Consider the following 11,488-nt stretch of genomic DNA (forward strand, 5'->3'; position numbering starts at 1 on the left):
AGTTGATTGGTTACTTGTTTAATTGGTGCTCGGTCAATTGTTTAATCATATTTGAATGCTTGTGTGTTAAACAAATTGTGTTTCAAAGTTGGTTTTTATTCTCGTCAAGTCTCTCATCCTCGTGGGTTCGACAACCCGAACTTATAGTCCAATATATTACGAGTTGCGATGATTATTATCCTTCAAGCCATTGTTAGGACAAACCCTACTTATATATCTTTTATCAAAAAGTCTAAATTCGATAGTACCCGATACTCAAACGAGCCTTAACTATTCGTAATTCCTCTGGATTAGGTCTAAAGAATCCAAAATGACTGTTCCAGATGCTACGTTTTCTTGCCAAAGAAACCCTACCTGTAACTCCAAATTTCAAAAAAAGCATGCTGAAGATTAAGGTAATTACAAGAGCCCGGTTAATTCTCAAAGTATAAACCAGTGCTTGATGGGGTATTATTTGTTTGGTAGGTAAAGGCTGCAAGGTGGTCGGAGAACGGTGGTTAAAGGACGGTGGATTAGGGTTAGGGTTGAAGGAGGGGAGAGCCAACAAAGAAGTCACTTATTCATTTTTTTCTTGGCCACCTGGACGCTGAGTTGGAAGAGCTCTACCTTTTTAATTAAATTTTTGCATGTTGGCGATAAAGTAGACAACCACTAACATGTATCATTTTAAATTTAGAGAATCCGATGTGAAATGTTTTTATAACGTTAAGTACCTCCAACTTTAAAAAAAGTTCATTAAGGTTTAAATTAAAAACCGAAGCTAACACGAGGGTCCATTAAATGCGTTGGCCTTTTTAAAAGTGATAAAAAATCAAACAGAACCAAACCAAACTAGTCGCTTCAACTTCTTTTTTTGATTTGGTATTTCATTTTGGTTCGAATTCAAAGTATAATTTAAATTTTTACATTCAAAAATCAAATCAAACTGAAAAACAGAATTTTTTGTGATACATGTCACTTTTCAGTTTAGTTTGATTGTTTGGTTTAGTTCCGTTTTTGTAAAACCCTAATGGAGACATGCTATGGTTGAAGGTTGTAAGCAGCTTTTGAGTTTAGAATATGCCAAATGTTGTAAAAAGGCCAAACCTTTTATAAAAGTTTCACAAAAGTTCCGATCTTTCAATTTTGTCGATTTTGGCCAAAAACATATTATTTGGTTTCAATTGTGGCCAACTCTCAATTTGATTTCAATTTGCCTATGTGACGCCTACGTGACATGCACATATATTGAAAGATCAGGATTTTTTTGAAAACAAATAATTCATTTTTGGCCAAAAGACAAAATTGAAAGGTCAGGACTTTTGTGAAACCAAATAATCAGTTTTTGGCCAAAATCGACAAAATTGAAAGATCAACTTTTATAAAATTTTTATAAAAAGTTTGGTCTTTTTACAATATGTGGCCTTTAAAATATGGCGAAGTTGAGTCCAAACTTGAGAAAGGGACCAAATTGTTTCTATCCTCTGAGCAATAATTTGTAATTGTTACCATCATATCATATGTAATATCTGACTGATATAGGACTTGTGCCCTTGCTTGGACACCCCTATATGTGGTGGGTACGTACCATCACTTTTTCTTTCTTCTTTGGGCCTCCTTTTTTACTTTTACTGACGAGAGTCTTTATCCCATACATTAATTGTGCCATGTCAAACCGATAAGCATTTGCCATAAGAAATTTTTTAATTACCATTTAATTTTTTTATTATCACTTTTTCCACATGACTAATGCATCATTGACATGTTGTACGAATGACATGGCGCAACGGTTGCGTGATATAATTTTTCTACTGATCATAAGACATGCAATAATTAATAGAAATTTAACCCTATAATTATTTTCATTATTACTAACAAATTTCTTATAACCGTTAGCAATTAAAACATGAAATATTTGCTCTGATTTTCTTTTCTTTTTAACATGCGAATCTTGTTCAAATAGAGTTAAATATCTGAATTATAGTTCATGCTTGATTCTTGTGGCCTATACATGTTCTGCATCCAATAAATATCTTTTATCTAAAAAGAAAATTAGCTAGTGGACGACATGCATGAAAATCAAGAATCTCAATTAAGTAATGCAGAAATAGTATATATTTTTGTTAGGGAGTCCAAAATTTTAAAATCATTATGTGTACGATAAGTGGTGGAACTAAAAAAATGTAGAAATATGAGCAAAAAAATAGAAAAACAACATATAACTAAAAAAAATCGACGAAAAGCAAAAATATTATCGGAAAGAAAAGAAAAACACTGCATGCAACCGGCGGCCAGAAATCGACCTTGCTCCGAGACTAATAAATTTAAGAAATATGTAATATATATAAGATTCAAACTCGAAATCTTATTCAACTTAACTAAATTCCTTATTACAAGAACCAATAATTTAATAGAGGAAGAAAAGGTAGCAAATGACTTAGCTCAGTTGAACGGCCATTGACAAGGAAAGAAGGTATAATTATCCATATGACATTACCTGAAGCATCACTTATACTTAGGAAAAGGAACACGACCGGACTCAATATGCTTAACATCTTCAATAAGAACTGCATAGTGTCGTTTCACTTCTTCAGCCGATTTTCCGCCAACAGCTTTCGCTATGTTATGCCATCTATCGGGCGTCTCCCTGTCGTACAAGGCGAGTGCCCTCTCGAACAGTTTGTTCTCTCTCGCTGTCCAAGAACAGCTCGAGTTTCTTGATTCTTGATAGCTTGAAGACATGATAGGGTTGATGATTCTTGAACAAGAAATTATAAGAGGGTTTGTTTTTTGTTGGTTGCAATCAAGAAATGATTGTTGAGTTTGTGTTGTGAGATTGGGCATGGAATTGGTGTCAATTTATAGTAGAGAGTGAGGGTGATATTGGGTTGGATCCAGTTGCAGAATCTGTGATCGATACCCAAAGTGTGCATATGCCATATTTTGTGTGACGAGTCTTCATTGGAACCACAAGAACAACGACAAAGTGCAGGCAGAGGAGGCAAATGCATGTAGAGAATCAGTTTCAAAGATTAATTTCTTCCTTTATTTTTACTATTTTTTTGTTTATAAAAATATCAAAATAAAGTTCCAATTCCAATATCAGAGCATCTCCACTCTAGTGCCAAAATACCTCACAATGCTATAATTTAGCATTTAGTATAAAAAACACATCTCCATTGCACTTCTATTTCATGTGCTAAATTTAGCATATGCTAAACTTTGTGCCAAATTTGTTAGAAAGTTTAGCATATGCTAAATTTTATTATATCTAAATTATTTACAGATTTGCCATCAATAATGATAATCACTTATAAAATTATAAATTTAGCATTTAGTTTAGCATTTTGCAATGGAGTAAATTTTAATAATATGTGCTATATGTAGCATTTTATCTTATTTTGTGCTAAAAATAGCATAAAAAATACAACATGCAATGGAGATGCTCTCACACTTTTAAAGATAAAAAACTAATATGAGACTGTTCTGGTTTTTTCGGGTAATTTATCCTATTGAACGTTTAAATTTTGGATTGGAATTCCCTCAAGTTCATTTTTCAACTTGAGGAGGTCATGTTCACGATCTACACCATTCATTACAAAATGAACGGTGTAGATCAAAAAAGCACAATTTTAATCAAATTAATTTACACCGTTCATTAAATAATGAACGGTGTAGATCATGAACATGACCCCCTCAAGTTCAAATGAACTTGAGAGAATCCCAATCCTTAAATTTTTTCATTTCAGTAACTAAACTAATTTTTTTCTTTTTTATCATTGAACTTTCAATTTTTTTTCATATTAATATTTTCCGGCCAAATATGCTTAGGTGGCAACCGGAATTAATTTTTTTTTTTGCTTAAAAAACTTGCCATATATGCATAATTTAACCTAAAAACTCATTTTAAAAGTGAAATTATGTATATGTGATAAATTTCAAAGTGAAACTAGCAAAATTCGGTTGCACGTGTTAATTTCCAGCTGACACCTAATCATTTTTGGCCGGAAAAACTAAATGAAAAAAAATGAAAGTTTAATGATCGAAAAAAAAAATAGTTTAGTGATTGAAATGAAAAAACTGAAAAGTTCATTGATGGTCATAATCAATTACCCGGTTTTCTCACTTCATAAGAATTTTAGATTAATAAATTACTCTCACTCCAACATATTTCAAAATTCACATTTTTATCATCTTTAGTTGAAAATCAAATTAATGACATGTTCCTTCGCTTTTGTTTATATTAATATTATAATCCTTCCATTTGTTTATTTTATTTTAGTCAACTAAACTAAAAATAATTGACTTAAAATTCTAAATTTAATATAATTAGTAAACTTATTTCTGATACAAATTCCAAAGGAAGAGAATTAAAAAAATAATTGTTAAGCATTTTGTTTATTAAGATTGAAATGTTTAAGATAAATGTAAAAAAATTTAAACAAATTACAATATTTATTAAGATTGAATCTCTTAAAGATATAAAATTTAGAATTTTTCATTTCATTTCTTTAATCTTCTTCCTTTATTCAATTTTAAAACTAAAAACTAAAAACATATATTTTTTCAAAAACTTAAAACATAAATAAATGTTAAAAGATTAAATTAAAGTCATATACTAAATTTTATAATAATATAATTTTGTTTTAACATATTAAAAATGAAGGCTAATCACCTGTAAAACTACCGACCTTTCAATTTTTTTCAATAACAACTCAGCTAGTAAAAACTTCAATAGCACTCCATTTCACATTTTTACGTTTCAATAGCACCCTAAAACATTAAATTGAACTATTTTCAATTGGATAAAATTCAAAATAAGTCCTTTATATTTACCACATATTCTAAATAATATTTAATGTTATAAATACTACAAAAAACTATCTTCTCCATATTTACAGATGAAATAATAAAAAAATTATTTAATTAAAATAATTACACTCCGACCAATCGCCACCTCCCTCGAATCCGTTACCGACTTTTTCGAACCCATCGCCGCCGCGATTCTCCATATTTATTTGAGGAAGAACAATGTTCTTGAGGAAGAACACTCGTTCTTAAGGAAGAACAAGCTGTTCTTCCTTGTTTTCAAGTTCTTCCTCAAGAACTCGTCCTCTATGGGAGGATGGAGGACGAGGTGTTCTCGTTGTCCCATGGAGGACGAGATTTGTTTGTCCTCCCATGGAGGACGATGAAGGAGAAGCGGACGATTTTGGGTGGCGGAGTGAGGAAAATACCGGAAAAAAACGTAGGGTAGAAATTAATATTTTTTTAATTTTTTATTTAAATTAGTGGAGAAGAGGGTTTATTTGGATGTATTTTAAGTTAAGGGTTGTCTTTGTATTTGTTCAATTAGAAAAAGGTATAAAATGGTCCTTTCATTTAGTTATTTTATAAAATTTAATCCTTATAATAATAAAATCATCTATTTTTTTAAATTTAGGGTGCTATTGAAATGTAAAAATGCGAAATAGAGTGCTATTGAAGTTTTCACAAGGTGATGGTGTTATTGAAAAAAAAATTGAAAGGTCGGTAGTCTAACAGGTGATTAGCCAACATGTAAGTTTAAAGACTAAATTAAATTTTAATTTCTTTTAATTAAGTCCTTTGACCTAGTTGACTAACACAAAATTGATCGGAATGACTAAAACGTTAACGGGAGATCGTATCATTTGATTTTTACGGAAGGGGGACGAATCTAAAAGTAATTTGCTCTTTATAAAATATTGAATTTTAATTTTTATACAACCATTTTGTCGTCTTGGGGGGCAATTTTACAGCTTTTGGGCTTCACTTTCTAGAGGTGTCTACAACGACTTATGGAGGCTGATTTGGTTTCATCTTCAATTTTCCTTTTGTTGGAAATGATGTATTTATATGTTTAGACTGCTTTGTTAGAACAAGGATATTAAACTCTATAGATCACTAAGCTTTTCTCAAATTACAGAAAGGTCACTAAAAAAACTTTTGTTACAAAATAGTCATTGGACTATATCTTTTATTACAAAAGGGTTCAGTCATCTAAAACGTTGCGTTTTAAACAAAAACGCAACATTTTTGCTTACGTGGCAAGCCAAAATTACAAAAAAGAACATAGTTCAGTGACCTTTTTGTAATAAAAGGTATTATCCAATGACATTTTTGTAATTCACGGAAAGTTTAGTGTTCTTTTTATAACAACGTAAATATTTTTGTTATAAAACGTATAGTTCAATGACCATTTTGTAACAAAAGTTTTTGTAGTGATCTTTCTGTAATTTGAGAAAATTCTAATGATCTACAGAGTTTAATATCCGTTAGAACAATTTGATTGAATTTTGGATCTTTTGCCTTCCAATTCTTATGGTTGTGCTTTATAAATCACCATTTTATCAAAACAAATTATATGGCTATAGCTATATAATCTAGGTGAAATTTTATGTTGGATGTAAATGAAAATTATTGTTTTATACAACTCAAACGGCGGATTAAATTCCAAATTACAAATTAAAAATAAATAACACTAATCACGATTTTATTTGGGTTTTTTATTGTGTAGGAGATTTATAAAGTTAGTAACAAGCGGACGTTCAATCTTAAAAAAGAACATGCATCTCAGATTTATTGTATTTTTACATTAAGAAGAGCGTGAATCATAAAAAACATCACAACTCTAGTTTTTATTATAATAATAATAATGTATTTGGAAAATCTTAAATTTCTTCATTGAAAACTAAGCTTTGTTTAATTTTGTCTATCATTTCATGTGATAGAGCTAATGTAATTTTCTTTCATAAAAATAAATATGTCTCTTAAGTCTTGAACGAAAAAATTTGGGCCGGAAAATATTTCTAGGATTTTTTCATGAACTTCTCAATGCATAGCTAGGTTCTAACTGGGTCATTTTCATATCTTCCCTTTGTGGATTTTCCGAAATTCTCTGCGCAATCTTCGTCGCCTTCTTTTCTAGGTTGTGTTGTAGGTTTTCTCTTTGTTTTTAATCGGGGAAAGGTTGATCGGTAGACTATGTTGGTTTAGGGTTTTCTTGTCGTTAGATTATTGTTAGCTTTGAGGTGTTACTCTTGGCAGATCTGTGGTAAGAGGCTGAAACCTTTTTTACATTGATTATGGATAATGAAACGGAAAAGTTAGCCAATGCAGGCCTAATTTGGATGGCTAAGGCACTTCTAAGTGCATCAAGAGGTTGTGGGTTCGAAACACGTCTCCGTAACTAACAAACTAACAACTGAGACTCTAAAGAGTCTATTTCCATCTCTGACCTAAAATGGAAAAGTTGTGGAGGAAGTTTTTATTAACCGAAAAAGATAAAGATATATTGAGCTTAATACATCTAATAAACTTGATTCAATTATAGAAATATAAACATTGTATTATTGGGAGGTTTTTTTGTCATGTAAACAATTTAATACAAAAGCTCTTCATAATGTTTGTGTATGAATTCAAGAACCTGAGGGATAAAAGAAAGATTCTTCATGATGCACTATGGAATTGCAATCGTCAACTTATCTTCATGACTGAGTTGAAGGGAGATGAACAACTATCATATATGAAACTGTAGACAATAACTTGAGACAACTATCATAAACAATGTTATTCAGATTGGTGAAATAGTTAGAATAATTCTATCAATTTACGCTAAAAATATAAATATATGGGGAAAGCCTATGAGGATTAGACTTCAATAGAATATAGCAGCCTCGCTGAAGAGAGGTGTTATGATTTGCAATTTGAAAGGTAACAAACTTTGGGTGTATTTTTTATTGGAACAGTTGCCTAACATTTGCTATTATTATGGTCATCTTGTGCATGTATATGACAATTTTGAGGTCATGCCATAAGATATGGAAGCTAAGCTAAAGGAGTGGCTCTATAGCCCGACATTGTGAGCTTCTCCATTTAGAAAGACAGTGGTATTTTATTAACGTCTTTTTCATTAGGAAAAAATTTAAAAACATTCTCCATGTCTAGTATATATTAATTGTATGTTATTAAAATTTATTTTTAATTTTGTTAAATTGATTAAGGATTTAAATTAGTGTTTATTTAATTATTTGCTTTTTATTTTTTGCAATAGATTTGGTCTCCTCGTTGGAAACTTGGAGACATTCCTACCACAAGCATTGACCATTGTCTGAAGCATAATGTTGCTGATCAGTTGAGAAGCCATCTATCGGAAGGACAGCTGGAATTGTTCAAGCAAACATGTTTTTGATTTGTTCTGGACATGCCCCCATGTTTGTTGTTCAAGGGCAGGTTATGCAATCGCTGTTAGCGATGCATCTCATTCATCCAAAACAGAATGAGGTGGTTTGGTGTTGGTGAGTTTAAAGTCAGATTCAGCATTGAAGAGTTTGCAGTTTTAACCGAACTAAATTTTACCGGTGAAATTCAGAAGGTCGGTTTTGAAGATTCAGACAATGCTTTTGTTGATAAGTACTTTTTTGGTATGTCGAAGGTTAATAGGCAGTGTGTGATAGAGTGTCTACTGTCGAAGTGATGGCAGTCGGATGAAGATGCTGTCAAAATAGCTTTTTTGTATGAATTGGAGATTTATTTTCTGTCAGCGCTTGATTCTAATCTTGTTGAGGGTCATCATTTGGAGGTAATAGCTTTAGAGGACTATAACTGTAACCCATGGGGTAAAGAAATCTTTTTTTATACCCTTAAGTGTTTGAAGAGCAAGGACCTTTTGAAGAAGGCAAAAAAAGAAGGGTATTGCAGATTGCTTAGGTTTCCTATTATTTTGCAGTATTTATTTTACGAGTGTTTCCCTGGTGTTGACGGTAAGATATGCATGCTTGTGGGTTACAAAGTGACAAGATGCTTGAATTGGACTTCAAGGAAAACTCCTACCGTGATCGAGTTGGAAAGCAATTTTTATAATCTTGGATCAAAGGTATCTTTTGTTTACAGTATTTGTATTTTGATTATTTTTTGTTTTTTGTTTTTTTATATTTGTTGATTTTCTTTTATGTTCTTAAATGTAGCTTAAGTTTGAAAGAATTAACCCTTCTGCAGATGAGAAGAGGGTTTTAATGTTGAATGGCTTTTTTGCCTCTGAAAAGAAGAAGGGCAGTATCCGGGAAGTTCAGACCGCTGACGATGACGATTTTTCTGCTGTTAATGATGCGAGTGACTCTTCTTTTGGCTTCTACATCAACATAAAATCAACAGCATATCAACAGTCTGTCAAAGAGGGTTGGGAATCTTGGAAAGCATCTCAAAAGTGTTATTCTTCAACAGTCTGAGATCAAGAAAGATCTTAAATCCTATCATGATGACATTGATTAGGGTATGATTGAAATACAATCTGTTTTGCAGGATTTGGTCACCAAAATGGACCGTTATATTGAAAAGTCAGAAATTATTCAGGTACAGTTTTTAATTTTCCTTATTTTGTTTATATACATTCCTTTATTTTTGAAATTTTTGTGTTGATATATGTTTTGGGTTTTTAGCGCGTCGATGATAAGGATGATCAAGGTGATCGTGGTCATAAAAGTGATTCTTCGTCGGAAAGTGATGAGGATAATCAAAATAATGATAATGAGCTTAATAAGGTTGAAGATCTTTCTGCTCTGGATAATGCTAATGAGAAAGAAAAAGACAAATTAGTGGAAGGTGGTTAAAGAAAGGTTGAACAAGTTACGGACGATGTTTTCGGGGTTGATGTTGATACAAATTTGGACTTGAATGAGGTATTTGTGGTTTTTCTTTGAATTTAAACGATATTATATTATTGTTCTTAACTGTTTATACTTATTAAAAAATTGAAGGGACAAGACAAATTTTTAACGGATTCCCAGTTAACTCAGTTGGACGAACAAGTTGCGTCTATTTGTAGGAGCCGTGAGCTTGCTTCTTCGAGTGAAGGACTTTGTCAATCTGGTAAATATTTATATATTTTGTGTTTTTGATGGATTGAAATAGTTTAAGTGTTTGTTAAATTGTCCTTTTTATTAATTTGTTGATGTTGATATCATCCTGCATCAACATGAAATAAACATTTGTGAAACAGTTGTTATCATTTAAGTTAACATGATATCAACATCTTGTCAACATAAGTATACATTTATTTTTCATGAAATTGATCATTATTATGAGCTATTATTAGTATAATATCAAGCATTCATTAACTATATTTTGTTTGTTATTTTTATATGTTTCTATTTACAATATGTTTTTTTTTATTTTTGTTGGTTTTGTTTCCTTATTTATTGTAGACCGGATTGCATTGTCCTATAATGAAGCTTCTTGTCCCTTGCTTGATCTTGAGTACAATGAAGCTGATGCATTTAGAGACATGGAAACTTTTAACTGGATTGAGCAAGGATGAAATAAGAAAATTTTGTAATATAACTTTATTATTCTTATTTCTTATTTTATAGATTTGCATCAAAAATTGTTGACTGTTTTTATTTTTTGTATGTTTTGTAGAGCACTTACTGGAATATGCTGTAATTAGTCCTCCTTCTGATATTGGCGGTGATTTAATTTCAAATTATTTTTCATACTTTGAATATCTGTGGTGGAGAATTATCTACTTTTGTAAGTGTTTTTTAATTGTTTTAATTTTATGTTGACATTTGTTTTGGTTTATTATTTTTTTGTACTTTTTTCTGTACGTTACAACATATCGATATTGTCTTTTACTACTTGAGGAAGAAGATTAAATTGCTGTTTGAGCACAAGATGAAGTTTTCTACTACGGATTCCATTTTCAGTCAGGTTTTAGTCTTAGAATATTTTTCGTATGTTGCTTCTGGTTGTGCTGAATTTAAAGTTATGCCCGGAAACTCCATTCTTAAATACTATTTGGAAGGAGTCTGTCGATATGGTAAGCGTTGGTTGGATGTGAATGACCTTCTATGTCCCCTAATCATCTTAGACCCGAATCATTGGTTTCTCGTGCGGGTTAATTTCGAAGAATGCAAGGTGTATGTCTACAATTCCTACAAGACTGAAAATATTGAAGCAAATATAGCAAAAATGATAGGAGCTTTTACGCACTATCTTCCTGTGTTTTTGAAACAAATGGACTTCTATTCGTCTAGGAACAACGCTGTATCATTTACCTTATCTTCTAGTTTCGACAGCAGATATTCTCCTTTCTCGTATGAAAATGTTGCTGAAGTGCCAATTCAAGTTAAGAGGTAACTTTTTCTATTCTGTTATCCTCTATGTTTTCATTTGATTTTAATACCTTTTCCGATTTGTTAAATTTTTTTTAAACATTGTAGTGATTGTGGGGATTTTACTTGTTTGTTTGTGGAGTATCTAATTCATAGCAAGCCTATTACTTCATCATTTTCGGGAGATGAAATGGAAAGGTACCGGAATCGACTTTGTCAAGGCTTGATTTCTTATGGGAGGTGAAAGACAAAAACTGATTATAAAAGTGACGTTGAAGGAACCGTCCAGTTTCGAAGAGATCTGAGGAGGAATAATGTTTCTAATTAGGTTTTATTAATTTGGGAACTCTTGTTTTTGGTTTTATGTTTAGTTTTTT

At 31.4% G+C, this 11,488-nt stretch overlaps 1 protein-coding gene across 1 annotated transcript; it reads right to left on the reverse strand.

Moving 5' to 3' along the window:
* Positions 1–2,295: 2,295 nt before the first annotated feature.
* On the reverse strand, positions 2,296–2,999 carry LOC126682473 (protein RADIALIS-like 3). Its single transcript, XM_050378187.2, has one exon. It carries the CDS (start codon positions 2,821–2,823, stop codon positions 2,485–2,487), a length of 339 nt encoding a protein of 112 aa, XP_050234144.1. The 5' UTR covers positions 2,824–2,999; the 3' UTR covers positions 2,296–2,484.
* Between the last annotated feature and the right edge of the window lie 8,489 nt (positions 3,000–11,488).

Source organism: Mercurialis annua, linkage group LG5 (genome assembly GCF_937616625.2).
Source record: "Mercurialis annua linkage group LG5, ddMerAnnu1.2, whole genome shotgun sequence".
Taxonomy (NCBI): domain Eukaryota; kingdom Viridiplantae; phylum Streptophyta; class Magnoliopsida; order Malpighiales; family Euphorbiaceae; genus Mercurialis; species Mercurialis annua.